Source organism: Heterodontus francisci, chromosome 27 (genome assembly GCF_036365525.1).
Source record: "Heterodontus francisci isolate sHetFra1 chromosome 27, sHetFra1.hap1, whole genome shotgun sequence".
Taxonomy (NCBI): Eukaryota; Metazoa; Chordata; class Chondrichthyes; order Heterodontiformes; family Heterodontidae; genus Heterodontus; species Heterodontus francisci.
In genome coordinates, this window is record NC_090397.1 from 4386714 (window position 1) to 4405744 (window position 19031).

The window sequence follows — 19031 nt, forward strand, 5'->3', positions numbered from 1 at the left end:
AAATCTGAATACAGTACATCCACCAGTTCTCCTTTATCCACAGCATGTTACTTCTTCAAAGAACTCCAATAAATTAAACATGATTTCCCTTCACAAAACCATGTTGACTTTGCCTAATCACCTTGAATTTTTCTAAGTGCCCTGTTATAACATCTTCCCTATGACAGATGTTAGGCTAACTGGCCTGCAGTTTCCTGCTTTCTGTCTCCCTCCTTTTTTGAGTAAAGGAGTTATATTCGCTATTTTCCAATCTAATGGAAACTTCCCTGAATCTAGGGAAATCTGGAAAATTAAAACCAACGCATCGACTATCTCACTAGCTACTTCTTTTAAGACCCTAGGATGAAGTCCATCAGGACCCGGGGATATGTCAGCCCGCAGCTCCAACAATTTGCTCAGTATCACTTCCCCTGGTGATTGTAATTTTCTTGAGTTCCTCCCTCCCTTCTCGGTCCTGATTTACAGCTATTTTTGGGATGTTACTTGTATCCTCTATAGTGAAGATCGATGAAAAATACCTGTTCAATTCATCTGCCACCTCCTTGTTTTCTGTTATTCACTCCCCAGACTCACTTTCACACTCTCTACTCAACAGCTCAAAAATCAGCACCATTATTAAGAAATGTTCTTCTTGCTTGTGCAAAAAGCTGGGACGTGAATGGTGCTGATAAAAGAACGGAATACAGGGGCTTTACAGAAAGCAGCACAGGAAGAGGAAGCTGCAATAAAAACAAGAAATGCTGGAAATACTCAGCAGGTCTGGCAGCATCTGTGGAGAGAGAAGCAGAGTTAACGTTTCAGGTCAGTGACCCTTCTTCAGAACTAGAGGAAGAGGAAGCTGCAGTCTTATACTCTCTAAAAGACAGACACCGTTCGTCAATTTCTCCAGACTGTCCAATTTATTCAGTAAAGTAACAGCATATTAAAAATAAACAGTCAACCACATCTAAAATTCTTTCAGTTATTAATAAATGAAGTCTGTTCTTTACATTCACAAAACCATTTTCAGTTGAAAAGATATTTCACATTGCAGTCCACAGCTTGTCCTCAATATATCTGCAGTCCCACAGCACCCACTTCCACAGTCGTTCTGCTCAAGCCCCCAACCATTTTGTTTACTTGAGCACTCTAGATGTGTGCGCTCAGGAAAAATTTTAATATTCTTGGAATTTTTTTTTGAAGAGAAGGGAAAACATGCAGAAAAGTGCACATTTCTGCTGTTGAGTTAAAGTAAAAATTTTGGAATCAAAACTCAGCAGCACAGGAATCCACTCAGCCCATTACACCATCTCACTGATAGAGCCGCCCCTTTAGCCTTTCCATAATCTTTTAAACTTATTTTTCCACTTCCCTTTTAAAAGCTGTTGTGGATTTTCCCCACTGTTTTTTCTCGTGGGACATTCCACGTCTTACAAACCCACTGCATAAAATTAACTGCAACCCTTTTTCATCTTTCTTTAGATAATGATCTTAAAATTTATGCCTTCTCGTTACTGACTAAAAAAGAAGTGGAAACAGTTTTCCCCTAATTTTACAACAATAAATTGCATTTATATAGTGCCTTTAATGTAATAAAATGCCCCAAGGCTCTTCACAGGAGCCTGATAAAATAAAATGTGACACTGAGCCACGTAAGGAGATATTAGGTCAGATTGGTGAAGGAGGTAGGTTTTAATGAGTGTCTTAAAGGAGGAAAGCGGGGGAGAGAAGCAGAGAGATGTAGGAGGGAATTCCAGAGCCTAGAGTCAAGGCAACTGAAGCTGCAGCCACCAATATACTGGAATGATTGAAATCAAGGATGCGCAAGAGATCAGCATTAGATAAGTGCAGATATCTCAGAGGGTTGTGGCGCTATAGGAGATTACAGAGATAGGGAGGGGTGAGGCCATGGGAGGGATTTGAAAACAAGAATGAGAATTTTTAGATCAAGACGTTGCTTGACCGGGAGCCAATGTAGGTCAGCGAGGACAGGGGTGATAGGGGAATGGGGCTTGTGGGGCACGTTAAGACATGGACAGAATTTTGGATGACCTCAAGTTTATGGGTAGAATGTGGGAGACCAGCCAGGAGTGCGTTCATTTATTAATAACTGAAAGAATTACATGTGGTTGACTGAAATTTTGTTTTTAAGATGACGTGGTTGTTACTTTACTGATTAAGTTGGACAGTCTGGAGAAATTGACAAACGGTTGGAATAGTCAAATCTCAAGGTAACAAGGCATAAATGAGGGTTTCAGCAGATCAGCGGAGACAGGGACTGAAGTCGGGCGATTTTACAGAGGTGGAAATAGGTGGTTTTAGTGACTGCATGAATAAGTTTTCAGAAGCTTCTTGGGGTCAAATATGACACCAAAGTTGCAAACAGGCTGGTTTAGTCTCAGACTGCTGCTAAGGAGAGGGATGGAGTCAGTAGCTAGGGAATGGAGTTTGCAGCCAGGACCAAAAAAAATGGCTTCAATCTTCCCAATATTTAATTGGAAGAAAGTTATGCTTATCCAGTACTGGATGTCGGATAAGCCGTCTGATAATTTAGCAAAAGTGGAGGAGTCAAGAGAAGTGTTGATGAGGTAGAGCTGAGAATTGGCAGCAGTCATGAAAACTAATACTGAGCTTTCGGATGATGTCACTGAGGGACAGCATGTAGATGAGAAATAGGAGGGGGGGCCAAGCATAGATCCTTGGGGGCACCAGAGCTAACTGTGCGAGAGCAAGAAGCCATTGCAAGTGACACAATGGTTACAATTCAACAGATAAGAATGAAACCAGGTGAGAGCAGTCACAACCATTTGGACGGCAGTGAAGACATTGGAGGAGGATGGTGTGGTTGACTTGTGGACAGGTCGAGAAGGACAAGGAGGGAAAGTTTATCTTTGTCACAGTCACATAGGATGTCATTTGTGACTTTGCTAAGAGCCATTTCGGTACTTTGGCAGGGATGAAAGCGTGATTGGAGGGATTCAAACTTGGAGCTTTGGGAAAGATAGGCATGGATTTGGGAGGTGACATGTTCAAGAACTTTGGAAAGGAAAGGGAGGTTGGAGGTGAGATGGTAGTTTGCAAGGACTGTGGGGTCAAGGTTTTATTTTTGAGAAGCAGGTGATGACAGCACATTTAAAGGAGAAAGGGACACCTGAAGAGAAAGAACCATTAACATTATCGACTAACATGGGTACCAGGGTGGAAATTAGTTGTTGAGCAGTTTAGTGGGAATAACATTGAAGAAGCAACAGTGAGTCTCATGGACAAGATGAGGTCAGCGAGGGCATGAGGGGAGATAGGAGAGAAACTAGAGAACAATATGAGTTCAGGTTAAGGCGGGGGGATCTTTCAAGAAAGTTTGGCCTGGTGGGGTAATGGAAGGGAGGAAAGCAGCAGAGGAAGCCGATCGAATGGTCCTGATCTTGTGACAGAGAAGTCCATGAGCTCTTCGTACTTATTGTTGGAGTTGAGTGTGGAGAAGACAGGGTAGAGGGGTTTAAGACGACGTTTTGCAACAGAGAAAAGAAGTTGGGTTATCCTTGCAGTCCAGGATGATCCTAGAATAGTGAGCAGATTTAGCAGATGGCAGCAGGACCCGACAGCACTTTATATGATCCAGCCAGATCTAGCAGCGAATAGCCAAACCAGTTGTCTTCCATATCCTTTCAAGTCTGCATCCCTTGGACTTAAAGCAGCGGAGATAGAGTAATGGTTTTATTAGAGACTAGGATGTCAATGGTGGTGGTGCTGTTGTTGAGCAAATCAATGGCTATAGAAATATTGTGGTCAATGGGTGCCAAAGGCTAGACAGCTGGGATTTTGAAAGTGCAATTGTAAATGAATTGGGGGATAGTTTTTTCCAGGGTTGGATATAAAAGGAAGTAGGGGGATGTGGGTGAAGAGATGGAAGGATAGAAGGAAGTGACCAGAGATGGCTTTATCTGTGATTGATACAATGGGACAAGCAAGATCACGTGTGATGGCAAGGTCAAGGGGGTATCCATGAATATGGGTTTGGGAGTTTACATTTAGGGAGGATAAGAGGGCAGTGAGCTCAGAGGAGAGAGAGCATGATGAGCTAAGATGGAGGATGAAACCACCCAGGATGAGTTGTTGTTCGGTGCTGAGGGAGGAAAGCAATGAAGAAAGCTTGGTGAGAAAATGATCATACTTGGAAGGGCGATAGAGAATGATGATTTTGAATGTGAGGCGAGGGGATGGAACAAGGTAAGATGCTCAAAGGAGCAGAAAGTGCCAGAGGAGTGTGGAGTCAGGTCAAGTTGTGATCTGGTGATAAGACCAAAACCGCCACCACAATGGTCTTGACGGGGCAAACGGTGGAAGATATAACCAGGCTGGGAGGCTTCATTAAAGGGAAAGGTGTCATCACTCCTCCACCAGGTTTCCGTCAAGGTCATGATGTCGATGCAATCATCCAAAATAAGTTCATGAAGGGAAACAGCCTCATTTGCAAGTGAACAGGCATTCTGGAGGGAGATGCAGAGAGGGGTGGTGAGAGCTGATCTGCTGCAAGAGTCCACAGGGTCAGCAGTGGAAGGGCTGAGTGGGACGGCAAGGAAGTAGCAAAGCTTAGGCTCCAGCATGCAAGCTGGGCGGGAAGGTTGGCAAGAGTAGGATGAGGCAGCTTGGGTTGCTGGCTGTAAGGAGGCAGTGATGAGAGCCTTGAAAGACCCTTTGGAATGATGCCGAGAGGGGCACAGAGGGAAGCTGCAGGCTTATCTAAGAGCGAGTTAAGCCTAGGACAGTGACAGGAGAGTAGGAAGGTTGAGGAGTGATAATGGGTTGGAGTGAGGATTTGGGAGGGCAGAGTACCAGAGGAGAAATAAAAGGAGGCATAACGATAGGAGAGGGGGATCCAGGAGGAATAAAGAGAAAAGAAGAAAAAAGGGGGAGAAAAAAGTGGCAATGCAGATGACAGGCTCAAGACCATTAAAACAATCCATCAAGATGTATAACATCTGTATGAAGATGTATGTAAAGTTGAGGGGGTAAAACTGGCCTTGAGCAATAACACAATTCGGATGGTATAGTATGGACTACTAGTTATACCCCCTGCCTGATATTCAGCTCCATTGATTGCAATACAACATGCAGATCACGCAATCCTACCCCATTAACTTCTCCTCCCAAGTCGAATTTCACCCCCGTGGTGTGTAAAGCATTCAGTACCTTTTCATTTTGTCTTCTCTTGGGTAGCTTGCTGTATTTTGCCATTGCTGTATCATGTTCTACAGAAAATAGATAACAGCTATTTATTTCAGGCACTGAATTATTGAAAAAACAAAACTGTCAGGATAGAATATTCAGGTTTCACCCAATTAATAATCAGTAACATTTATTTTGAATTCTTATACAAAAAACTGCTTAAACATTACAGTAGCAAACACAGATGAAGCTGGAAACAAACAACAGGTCAGTCAACATCTGAGAGCAGAAAGTTTCAGAGTCAATGTTTGGCTTCAGAACCCAAATCTACATTGCTGACAGCCTGTTCTCTCCACAGATGCTGACTGACTTGCTGGCTGTTTTCACCATTTTCTGCTTATATTTTAGATTTCCAGCATTTGTGGTAATTTGCCTTTCATTGGTCAATGTTACCATGTCCAGGTTTTCTCAGGTTACAGAATACTCACTGCAGCCATTCTTCCGTATTCTGCAAAAATTTTGTGAGGTTAGAGTGAAAACCGATTGAATGAACTGGTACCAATGACAGGAAGTGAGCATGGTGCTCAGAGGACCTATTGAGTGACGTGTTTTGAACAGGATGGCTCAGCTCCTTGAGCATAATATAAATACTTTGTGTTCTCTGGAGGAACCACTGAAATTAATTTCTGCTACCCTCACCCTGGAACAACTGCACATAAATACTTCCTCTGACAGTAACTTGATCCTTGATTTTTTTTGTTCTTCACTCTTGGGATGTGAAAACCAATGACATTCAGAGCTAATAGCAAAATCTCTTGGATCTACTAATTGACAATCTGACTCACTTTGGAATCGAAATAAAGAAATATTACCCAGAAGAGAAATTCAGTCAGACCCCTCACCTTAAGAGTTGTCCAAATGGTCACAATTTGCATTAGTCAGAGGATTAACAAAATTTGCATTCATATAGCGCCTTTAACATCGAAAAAACATGTGGAAGGGAGGATCTGCATTTAAATAGCGGCTTTTACAGCCTCAGGAACTTCCAAGGCCAATAAAGCACTTTTTGATATGTAGTCATTGTTGTTATGTAGGCAGCCAACTTGTGGACTAGTAACTCAGAGACCCAGGCTACTGCTCAAGGGATATGGGTTCGAATCCCACCACGGCAGATGGTAAAATCTGAATTCAATTAATCTGGGAATTAAAATAAAAAGCTGGTCTAATGATGACCATTGTCGATTGTTGTAAAAACCCATCTGGTTCACTAATGTCCTTTAGGGAAGGAAATCTGTCGTACTTACCTGGTCTGGCCTACATGTGACTCCAGACACAGAACAATGTGGTTGACTCTTAAATGCTCTCTGAAATGGCCTAGCAAGCCACTCAGATCAAGGCCAATTAGGGATGGGCAATAAATGCTGACTTAGCCAGTGACACCCACATCCCACAAATGAATATAAAGAAAAACAAATAAGTTAGAGATACCATAAAAAAGGATGCTCAGGCAAATGTGATATTGGACAGGGTGACCAAAATCTTGATCTAAGAGATGGGTTTTAAGGAGGGTCTTAAAGGAGGAGAGGCAGAGGTGTTTGGGGCAGGAGAAATTCCAGAGCATGGGGCCTAGACAAAAGGCACAACTGCCAACTATCGGGTAATGATTCAAACTTTTATACACTAGTTCAGTTCAGGGCTTTTCAAATCACAGAATAATACAGCGAAGAGGCCCTTTGGCCCATCGAATCTGCACCGATGCATTAAAGACACCTGACCTGTCTACCTAATCCCATTTGCCAGCACTTGTCCCATAGCCTTGAATGTTATGACCTGCCAAGTGCTCATTCAGGTACTTTTTAAAGGATGTGAGGCAACCCGCCTCTACCACCCTCCCAGGCAGTGCATTCTAGACTGTCATCACCCTCTGCGTAAAAAAGTTCTTCCTCAAATCCCGCCCCTCACCTTAAACTTGTGTCCCCTCGTAACTGACCCTTCAACTAAGGGGAACAGCTGCTCCCTATCCACCCTGTCCATGCCCCTCATAATCTTGTACACCTCGATCAGGTCACCCCTCAGTCTTCTCTGCTCCAGCGAAAACAACCCAAGCCTATCCAATCTCTCTTCATAGCTTAAATGTTCCATCCCAGGCAACATCCTGGTGAATTGCCTCTGCACCCCTGCAATCACATCCTTCCTATAAATATAGAAAGATGAAAAGGTGTGAACCTTATATATTTTTGAGTTATTCTTCAATGACCTTTCCAAAATGGCTACTTCTGGCTACCGTCATTTATTTCATGCTCAAAACATAGTATTTTTTGATTACCCCAGAAAGCAACAAATACAAATTTTAGCACTTCGTCCTTCAAAATGCAACTGCAGCGACCAAAACATGAAAAGCAACTTCCAATTGTGACATTACCAAATACCTATATTTATTTATAACTGTTGTTATTCAGACATGTCCAGTGTTTGTGCCTTTAAACAGTCAGCTGGGCTTAATTCTAATCCTTGCGCATCGGAGTTAGAAGGTTGTGGGGTCCAGCCCCACGGCAGAGACCTGAGCCCATAATCTGGGTTGACACTCCTGCGCACAATCGAGGGAGTGCTGCACTGTCGGAGATGCTAACTTTTGGATGAGTTGTTAAACTAAGGCCCTGTCTTCTCTCTCAGGTGACAACGCAAGATCTCGTGGATCTATTTGAAGAGGAGCAGGGAATTCACCTCTTGTCTTGGATAACATTTATTCCTCAGCTCATACCACAAAAAACAAATGTATCTCATTGCTGTTGTGAGAACTAGCTCTGTGCTAACTGGCTGCTTACATTTCAAAAGTGGCTTCATTCCAAAAGTAAATATGCTGTGAAGCACTTTGGGAGGTTATGTCGACATGAAAGACAATAAATAAATGCAAGTTGGCTTGTTTTTACATTGTACTTTTTGTACAGTTAAGCTGCAAACACTGAAAACTGGATTCACCTTCACCAGAGAAAGCATTTTATACAAAACCAGTGGCAAATGAGGTTAAGTTATGCTCTGAGAGCTACCAAAATAACTAAAAATATTGGCAGCTTTTCTCAGCATTAGTTATTGTGTAGTGTCGCTGCAACCTAAAATTTTACAAAACATATGGCATACTCCCAGGATGTTCTCAACACATACACTGGTAAAATTCAGTGCTGATACTGCCACATGCACTCTTATCCATATAAATGGAGGGTGCTGTATGAGAAGCAGAAGGAACCATTCAACACATTCTCTGTTTAATTACACATTTATTTTACAAAAGACATCCCAGATAGCACCATGCATATAATTTATTCATTTATTTATTTTTATTTATTTAGAGATACAGCACTGAAACAGGCCCTTTGGCCCACTGAGTCTGTGCCAACCGTCAACCATCCATTTTATACTAATCCTACATTAATCCTATATCCCCTACCACATCCCCACAATTCTCCTACCACCTACCTACACTAGGGGCAATTTACAATGGCCAATTTACCTATCAACCTGCATGTCTTTGGCGGTGGGAGGAAACCGGAGCACCCGGCAGAAACCCACGCGGTCACAGGGAGAACTTGCAAACTCCACACAGGCAGTACCCAGAATCGAATCTGAGTCACTGAAGCTGTGAGGTTGCAGTGCTAGCCACTGCTAAAAGCAAAATACTGCAGATGCTGGAAATCTGAAATAAAAACAAAAGGCGCTGGAAATATTCAGCAGGTCTGGCAGCATCTGTGGAGAGAGAAACAAAGTTAGCGTTTCAGATCTGTGATCTTTCACCAGAACTGGCAAAAGTTAGAAAAGAATTAGGTTTTAAGCAAATGAAAGGGAGGGGGTGGGGTCAGAGAACAAAGGGGAAGGTGTTTGATAGGGCAGAGGGCAGGAGAGATTAAATAACAAAGCTGTCCTGGGACAAAGGCAAAGAGTGTGCTAATGCTTGTGGTGAAAGACAAAGCATTAGTCCAGAGAGACTGTTAATAGCAGAATAATGAGCAGCTCTGACTACATGAAAAACAGACACATGGTTAAAAATAAAATATTTTTAAAAAAGGCCAGTCATGCTCTGAAGGTATTGAACTCAATGTTAAGTCCGCAAGGTTGTAGAGTGCCTAATCAAAAGATCAGGTACTGCTTCTTGAGCTTGCGTTAATGTTCGCTGGAACACTGGAGCAGGCCAAAGACAGAAATGTTGACATGAGAGCAGGGTGGTGTGTTGAAATGGCAAGCAACAGGAAGCTCGGAGACATGCTTTCACACTGAGCTGAGGTGTTCTGCAAAGCGGTCACCTAATCTGCGTTTGGTCTCCCCAGCGTAGAGGAGACTACATTGTGAGCAGCGAATACAATATACTAAATTGAAAGAATGAGATGCGTCGGAGACAGAGAAACTGGGAGAATGGAATGGAGTCCTTTTTGGAGGCAGGGTGTGAAGAAGTGTAGTCGAGGGAACTAGACTCCATCCCATTCACCCAGTTTCTCCATCGCACCTGCTCTAATGATGCAACCTTCCACAACAGCGCTTCTGATATGTCTTCCTTTTTCCTCAACCGAGGATTCCCCTCCCACACTGAGGTTGGCAGGCCCCTCAACCGTGTCTGGCCCATTTCCCGCACATCTGCCCTCACCCCTTCCTCTCCCTCCCAGAATCGTGACAGGGTTCTCCTTGTCCTCACTTTCCACCCCACCAGCCTCCACATTCAAAGGATCATCCTCCGCCATTTCCACCACCTCCAGGGTGATGCCACCACCAAATGCATCGTCCCCTCTCCTCCCATGAGAATTCCGAAGGGATCGGTCCCTCCACGACACCCTCGTCCACTCCTCCATTACCCTCGACACCTTGTCTGCTTCCCAGGGCACCTTCCCATGCAATTGCAGAAGGTGTAACACCTGCGCTTTTACCTCCTCTCTCCTCACAATCCAAGGCCCCAAACTCTCGTTTCAAGTGAAGCAGTGATTTACATTTACTTCTTTCAATTTAGTATACTGTATTCACTGCTCACAATTCGCTCCTCTACACTGGGGAGACCAAATGCAGATTAGGTGACCGCTTTGGAGAACACCTCCGCTCATTCTGAAAGCATGTCTCCGAGCTTCCTGTTGCTTGCCATTTCAACACTCCCCCCTGCTCTCATGCCAACATTTCTGTCTTTGGCCTGCTCCAGTGTTCCAGTGAACATTAATGCAAGCTCGAGAAGCAGCACCTGATCTTTCGATTAGGTACTCTACAGCCTTGCGGACTTAACATTGAGTTCAATACCTTCAGAGCATGACTGGCCTTTTTGTTAAATATTTTATTTTTAACCATGTGCCTGTTTTTCATGCAGTCAGAGCTGCTCATTATTCTGCTATTAACACTCTCTCTGGACTAATGCTTTGTCTTTCACCACAAGCATTAACACACTTTATGCCTTTTTCCCAGGACAGCTTTGTTATTTAATCTCCCTCTGCCCTATCAAACACCTTCCCCTTTGTTCTCTTCCCCCACCCCCTCCCCTTCATTTGCTTAAAACCTAATTCTTTTCTAACCTTTGCCAATTCTGAGGAAAGGTCACAGACCGGAAACATTAATTTTGCTTCTCTCCCCACAGATGCTGCCGGACCTGCTGAGTATTTCCAGCACCTTTTGTTTTTATTACAGCATCATGCATATTCTGGATTTCCATGAGTGGAAGAAAATGCACAAGGATGGGTACAGTTAGCAGAATTCTAACTTTAAAATGCTCTGTACAAATTGATACCAAAAGATAGCAAACACCTCCCCTGGCTTTGCTTCATTTTTAAGGGTACTGAGCGACGTTCACAGGTTCTGTGATTCTGGGGTTGGAGATGATCAACCCTCTAGGCAACTGCAGGTTCAAACGATGATGCTGGAACCCTGTCTCTGATCACCGCTCCCTTACAGGGTGGTATCGGTGAATTTACGCAACTATTTCTTTAAGGGAATCAAGACAATCCACCGAAAGAATAGGGGACATTTTTCCCCACACTAGAACCACAGAAAATTACAGCATACACCCAAAACCATTTGACCCTTCACATTTTTTTTCTTGTTCGTTCTTGGGATGTGGGCGTGCTGGTTAGGCCAAAATTTATTGCCCATCCCTAATTGCCTTTGAGACTGCCATGTGGAGTTTGCTTTTAACCTGTCTATTAATCCTATCTCCCTGCTCTTTCCCTGTAAAATTTAACATTTTCTTGTTTTTCAAGGGGATGAATCATGCTCTCCTTTGAGTAAAGTGGAGATTAGAATTTTAAAGTAATCTTTTATCAATTCACTAGGAGCAAGGTGATAAAAGCAATCAAATTTTATGAACTTGTACACTGAGCCCGAGGTTTGGCTTCCGTCTTATACTGCAGTTAAAGCTGCAATCTCAATACAACTCTCAGAACAGAACACAACAATGCAAGGTAGAACATCCCATAAATCAGATTGGTATCTGCCCCTGTTTCTACAGCTAGGACACAGACAAGAAATGCACATTTCTGGATTAATCACAAGTAGCGAAATGTACATTGATTACACCACAAAAAGATCACGTACGAAAAATGTTCGATTAATTTGAGTTAGTGTATATATAGTGGGGAGGAGGGGGAAATACACTTTTAAAGAAGAAGAACAGGATAAAGCAAATACTTCCAACAAAGCAACTCCACTCACTTCCTTCAAGTGAAAGGTGTTGCTATGGGTACCTGCATGGGTCCTCGTCATGCCTGTCTTTTTGTGGGATATGTCGAGCAATCTTTGTTCCAGTCCTACTCAGGCCCCCTCCCCCAACTCTTTTTCCGGTACATTGATGACTGTATCGATGCCGTTTCCTGCTCCCGCCCCGAACTGGAAAACTTTATCAACTTTGCTTCCAATTTCTACCCTTCTCTCACCTTTACATGGTTCATCTCTGACACTTCCCTTCCTCGACTTCTCTGTCTCCATCTCTGGGGATAGGTTGTCTGCTAATATCCATTATAAGCCCACCAACTCCCACAGCTACCTGGACTACACTTCTTCACACCCTACCTCCTGTAAAGACTCCATTCCATTCTCCCAGTTTCTCCGTCTCCGACGCATCTGCTCTGATGATGCTACCTTCCATGACGGTGCTTCTGAGATGACCTCCTTTTTCCTCAACCAAGGATTTCCCCCCCCACTGTAGTTGACAGGGCCCTCAACCGAGTCCGGCCCATTTCCTGCACCTCTACCCTCACCCCTGCCCCTCCATCCCAAAACCGTGACAGGGTTCCCCTTGTCCTCACTTCATATCCAAAGGATCATCCTCCGCCATTTCCGCCACCTCCAGCGTGATGCCACTACCAAATGCATCTTCCCCTCCCTTCCCCTGTCAGCATTCCGAAGGGATCGTTCCCTCCGCGACACCCTGGTCCACTCCTCCATTACCCCCACCACCTCGTCCCCGTCCCATGGCACCTTCCCCTGCAATCGCAGGTGGTGTAATAACTGTCCATTTACCTCCTCTCTCCTCACTATCCCAGACCCCAAACACTCCTTTCAGGTGAAGCAGCGATTTACTTGTACTTCTTTCAATGTAGTATACTGTATTCGCTGCTCAGAATGTGGTCTCTTCTACACTGGAGAGACCAAACGCAGACTGGGTGACCGCTTTGCGGAACACCTCCGCACAGTCTGAAAGCAGGACCCTGAGGTTCCGGTTGCTTGCCATTTCAACACTCCCCCTGCTCTCATGCTCACATCTCTATCCTGGGCTTGCTGCAGTGTTCCACTGAACATCAATGCAAGCTCGAGGAACAGCATCTCATTTTCCGATTAGGCACACTACAGCCTGCCGAACTGAACATGGAGTTCAATAATTTCAGAGCATGACGGGGCCCCCCCCCATTTTACTTTTATTTTTAGTTATTTTTTCTTTTTTACATTTTTTACAATTTTTTTCTTTTGTTTAGTTCATTTCATCGTAGTTTGTTCAGTTTGCTTACCCACTGTTTTTTTTTCATGTTTGTACTTGCTGCTGTTCAATCTTCAGTCCGTTAACACCCTATCTGTACTAATGCTTTGTCTTTCAACACACCATTAACATATTGTTTGCCTTTGCTCCATGACCTTTTGGTCAGCTATGTGGCCTTGCCCAATCTACACCTTCTCCTTTGTTATCTCTTGCCCCACCCCCGGCTCACTTGCTTATAATCTTTGAATTTCTAATATTTGCTAGTTCCGAAGAAGGGTCACTGACCCAAAACGTTAACTCTGCTTCTCTTTCCACAGATGCTGCCAGACCTGCTGAGTGGTTCCAGCATTTCTTGTTTTTATTTTAGTTTATAAAATGGATCTGTTTTTCTTTCACCTGCTCAGGAGATGACACTGCTTGTGGCATTTCCCCAGCTGTGGTGACCCAGTATCTTGGGCTGCTTTGGCACTGGAGTTGCTTGGATACTGCAGTTCATGGGAGAAGCTTCAATACATCCCAGAGCTGGCATTTCATATCAATGGAGGATGAAGTTAATACCAGCTGCATAATGTACTTTCAGCTAGTGCGAATGTTTTCTGCTTCAGACACCTTTCCCATCTGCCATAAGCCACATTATTACAGAAATAGCACTCATTAAAAAACCAGGTGGTGATGAGGGTCTCATTAAAAACAATTATAACCTGGAAACTTTGGCACGCAAGCAGTACACTGCACAAAAGCCAGCTTTTCAGTGTAAATGTATTAAGCACATTTGTTACAGGTATTACCAAAGCACCGGAGTTTTTATTTTACAGCAGTCTGTTTATCTCGTGCAGACATTGTGCAGTATAAAAAATCCAGAGACTCATACTAGCAGAAATTTAAAAAGATATTGCATCACAAAGCATTTCTCCCAAAACAGCAGGAAGGGTGATGCCCTACTTGTGAAATACAGTGCAGCAATCTCAGTGGTGAGAAGCCAATGAATAAACTTTGTAATATTGTGACACAACATGTACCTCATAGCAGCATTGTTACTGAAATTGAACAGCAGTTTTTATTAAGACCACTAGATTCAACGACATTCTTTTTAAACTCGCTGCTTAGTGAGGCCCCAGAATATCAGGTATTTCAATGTTCAAAAGAAAATCTCAGCTTACCACATTTAGAATCATGCATCCGACCTGAGGGTGGCACAGTGGTGCAATGGTTAGCACCGCAGCCTCACAGCTCCAGCAACTTGGGTTCGGTTCTATGTACTGCCTGTGCAGAGTTTGCAAGTTCTCTCTGTGACTGCATGGGTTTCCGCCGGGTGCTCCGGTTTCCTCCCAAATGCCAAAGACTTGCGGGTTGATAGATAAATTGGCCATTGTAAAAAAAAAATTTCCCCTAGTGTAGGCAGGTGGTAGGGGAATTGAGGGTAGGTGGGGATGAGAAGGGGAAAATGGGGTTAATGTAGGATTAGTAGAAATGGGAGGTTGATGGTCAGCGCGGAATCGGTGGGCCCAAGGGCCTGTTTTGGCACTGTATCTCTCTATGACCTGTATGGGCTCCTTGGCATGTTGCCATCCAAACATCCAGTGCTCAAGGAACACATTTCTACAAAGCACAGAGGAGGTTAAGCGCTGGACCGAGAAGCAATAATTTACTGTACTTTTCTCATTCTGATAGCTGAAGAGAATGTGTGTGATGCGGGAGATTGGAACAAATTTGAAACAGTAAAATTATATTTTGTCAAGGTTAAGCTGGCACACACAAATACTAAACAGCACCGTTTATGAAATACAGAAACTCCCACTCCCATAGTTACCACATAGAATCATAGAATGGTCATAGCACAGGAGCCGATTCGGCTCTCTGCAAGAGCAACTCAGCGAGTCTCATTCCCTTGTCCTTTTGCCGTTGTCCTGCAAATTTCTCAGCAGCAATGAGAGGAAGAGCAAAGCGAGACCTGCAGGGGGTATAAAGTGCGGTGCCCCAAGGCCCAGGAGCAGGAGCAGCAGCAGCAGCCCTTTCTCATTTTCTTTCTCTGCCTGAACTAGGGCATTGGTTTGAACAAGAAGACGGGAAATTCAAAATTTCAGTTGGGATAAGAGCAGTAAGTGAAATAATAATGAGTAGGAGCAAAGAGCAAGTTTGGAGCCATTATTTAAAATTAGTTTAAACTAGGTACTAACTAAATTCTAAAAGAGGGACTATATTATTTTTCAGATCATGAATGGGCAGTTGAGACCTGTTGCTTGCAATTCCTATCCATGTGGGAATTTCAGGACGCTTCATGTGTCTCCAGCTGCTTAAGCATGAACTCAGGGCTTCTGAGCTGGAGGCAGTGTGGAACATCAGGGAGGATGAGAGTTTCCTGGATTGTACATTCCAGGAGGTGGCCACCCAACAGGCAGAGTGCATTCAGGATAGTAGATGGGTGGCCATCCAGAAGAGTAGGAAAAGGAAGTGCACAAGTCTTCAGGGCGTGTGCCACTCTCAAACCAGTTCTCAGCAATGGAGACTAGTGGGAGGAATGACACCTTGAAGGAGTGCAGTCCAACCATGGCACCAATGGACAAGGGACTGCACAGGAGGGAACAGAAAAAGAGTAGAAATCCAGTCATTATCGGAAATTCCATATTTAGAGGGACAGACAGATGTTTCTGTAACAGTCATCATGAATCCCACATGGTGCGCTGCCTCCTTTATGCTTGGGTCAAGGACATCATGGAGGTGGTGTACAAATATTCTACAGGGGAATGAGGTGAGCCAGAAGTTCTGGTACAAATTTCTACCAATGACATTGGGAGGGCAGGTATTGAGGTTCTGGAGTCAGACTTTCAGGAGTTCGGGAGGAAGTTTAAAAGTAGCACCTCAAAGGTAGTAATTTCGGGATTACTCCCAGTGCCACATACTAGTGACAGTAGTAGAAATCGGTGGAGAGGATCAATGCATGGCTTAAGGCATAGTGCAGGAGGCAGGGCTTCAGATTCTTGCAGCAATGTCACCAGTTCTGGGGCAGAAGGCATCTATTCTAAAGGGATGAATTGCACCTCAACACAACTGGGTTCAATGTCCACTTGGGGAGGTTCACTAGTGTGGTTAGTTAGGGAGGGTTTAAACTAAATTGGCAGGGGGATGGGCACCAGAAAACAGACGTAGTAAAGAGGAATAAAGTACGCAAAGGAGTGAGAGTGTTGTGTTCTGAAGGTGCTCCCAGAGGACTGGAGAATAGCCAATGTTGTTCCTTTGTTTAAGAAGGGTAGCACGGATAATCCAGGAAATTACAGGCCGGTGAGCCTTACGTCAGTGGTAGGGAAATCATTGGAGAGGATTCTTCGGGACAGGATTTACTCCCATTTGGAAACAAATGGACTTATTAGTGAGAGGCAGCATGGTTTTGTGAAGGGGAGGTAGTCTCTCACTAATTTGATCGAGTTTTCTGAGGAAGTGACCAAGATGACTGATGAAGGAAGGGCAGTGGATGTTGTCTACATGGACTTTAGTAAAGCCTTTCACAAGGTCCCTCATGGCAGACTGGAACAAAAGGTGAAGTCACACGGGATCATAGGTGAGCTGGCAAGATGGATACGGAACTGGCTCAGTCATAGAAGACAGAGGGTAGCAGTGGAAGGGTGCTTTTCTGAATGGAGGGATGTGACTAGTGGTGTCCTGCAGGGATCAGTGCTGGGACCTTTGCTGTTTGTAGTATATATAAATGATTTGGAGGAAAATGTAGCTGGTCTGATTAGCAAGTTTGCGGACAACACAAAAGTTGGTGGAGTTGTGGATAGTGATGAGGATTGTCAGAAGAGAAAGCAGGATATAGATTGGTTGGAGACTTGGGCGGAGAAATGGTAGATGGAGTTTAATCCACACAAATGGGAGGTAATGCATTTTAGAAGGTCTAATACAGATGGGAAGTATACAGTAAATGGCAGAACCCTTAAGAGTATTGACAGGCAGAGGGATCTGGGCATACAGGTCCGCAGATCACTGAAAGTGGCAACGCAGGTGGATCAGGTAGTCAAGAAGGCATACGGCATGCTTGCCTTCATCAGTCGGGGCATAGAGTATAAAAATTGGCAGGTCATGCTGCAGCTGTACAGAACCTTAGTTAGGCCACACTTGAAATATTGCGTGCAATTCTGGTCGCCACACTACCAGAAGGACGTGAAGGCTTTGGAGAGGGGACACAAGAAGTTTACCAGGATTCTGCCTGGTCTGGAGGGTATTAGCTAAGAGGAGAGGTTGGATAAACTCTGATTGTTTTCACTGGAACGACAGAGGTGGAGGGGCGACATGATAGAGGTTTACAAAGGTATGAGTGGCATGGACAGAGTGGATAGTCAGAAGCTTTTTCCCAGGGTGGAAGAGTCAGTTACTAGGGCACATAGGTTTAAGGTGCGAGGGGCAAAGTTTAGAGGGGATGTGCAAGGCACAGAGGGTGGTGAGTGCCTGGAACTTGCTGCCGGGGGAGGTGGTGGAAGCAGGTACGATAGCGACGTTTAAGAGGCATCGTGACAAATACATGAATAGGATGGGAATAGAGGGATACGGTCCCTGGAAGTGCAAGTGCAGTAGGTTTTAGTTTAGGCAGTCATCAAGATCGGCTCAAGCTTGGAGAGCCAAATGTCCTGTTCCTGTGCTGTACTGTTCTTTGTACATCTTCAAGGGGCCTAACCCTTATGTCTCATGAACCTGCGCAGTCTGGGCACTGAGACAAAAGAGCTAAACTCCAGAGGTGAGGTGAGAGTGACTGCCCTTGACATCAAGGCAGCATCTGCAACAGTCTGGCATCAAGGAGTCCTAGCAAAACTGGAGTCAATGGAAATCGGGGGAAACTCTCATCTGGCTGGAGTCATACCGAGCACAAAGGAAGATGGTTGTGGTTGTTGGAGGTCAATCATCTCAATCCCAGGACATCAGTGTTAATCTGTTAATTGTGTATCAATTGTTTTATATTATGCAGGTGGAGGGTGTTATTTGGGGTCTTACTTCAGCACTTATCAGCAGACACTTACTGAGACTGGTGGAGGGTTTCAGTGAGGAGCTACATGTTTGCAATCCTTTTACTCTGTACAATAAATGTGAAACTGAGTAAATATTGGCTCCAGCAATATCCTTCCATAACAAGCTTTCTGGAGTTTATCAATCACTGCAGGAGTTCCTCAGGGTAGTGCCCGAGGCCCAACCATCTTCAGCTGCTTCATCAATGACCTACCCTCCATCATCTAACCATCTCCGCTTGATGTTCAAAGGCATTACCATCACTGAATCCCCAACTATCAACATCCTAGGGGTTACCAATGATCAGAAATTGAACTGGACTAGTCACATAAATGCTGTGACTGCAAGAGCAGGTCAGAGGCTGGGAATTCTGCGGCAAGTAACTCACCTCCTGTCTCCCCAGTGCCTGTTCGTCATCTACCAGGCACAAGTCAGGAGTGTGATGGAATACTCTCCACTTGTCTGCATGATTGCAGCTCCAGTAACACTCAAGAAGCTCGACACCATCCAGGACAAAGCTGCCCCCTTGATAGGGATCCCATTCACAACCTTCAACATTCACCCTCTTCACCACCGATACACAGTGGCAGCAGTGCGTATCATCTACAAGATGCACTGCAGCAACTCACCAAGGCTCTTCCAACAGCATCTTCCAAACCCGCAACCTCTACCACCTAGAAGGACAAGGGCAGCAGATGCATGCGAACACCACAACCAGCAAGTTCCTGTCCAAGTCTACACCATCCTGACTTGGAACTATATCACTATTCCTTCACTGTCGCTGGGTCAAAATCCTGGAACTCCCTTCCTAACAGCACTGTTGGTGTACCTACATCCCAAGGACTGCAGCAGTTCAAGAAGGCAGCTCACCATCACCTTCTCAAGGGCAATTAGGGATGGGAAATAAATGCTGGCCTAGCCAGCAACCCCACATCCCACGAACTAATATATAAAAAGAGTA

General features: G+C 44.4%; 1 protein-coding gene across 3 annotated transcripts in view; it reads right to left on the reverse strand.

Annotated features, from left to right (window-relative positions):
* appl2 (adaptor protein, phosphotyrosine interaction, PH domain and leucine zipper containing 2) overlaps window positions 1–19031 on the reverse strand; it is a 199799-nt gene that overhangs the window by 118399 nt on the left and 62369 nt on the right. For all 3 annotated transcript variants that reach the window (XM_068058746.1, XM_068058745.1, XM_068058747.1), the window contains one exon: window positions 5170–5228. In XM_068058746.1, the coding sequence (XP_067914847.1) occupies window positions 5170–5228 (59 nt within the window). The remainder of the gene's footprint in view (window positions 1–5169; window positions 5229–19031) is intronic.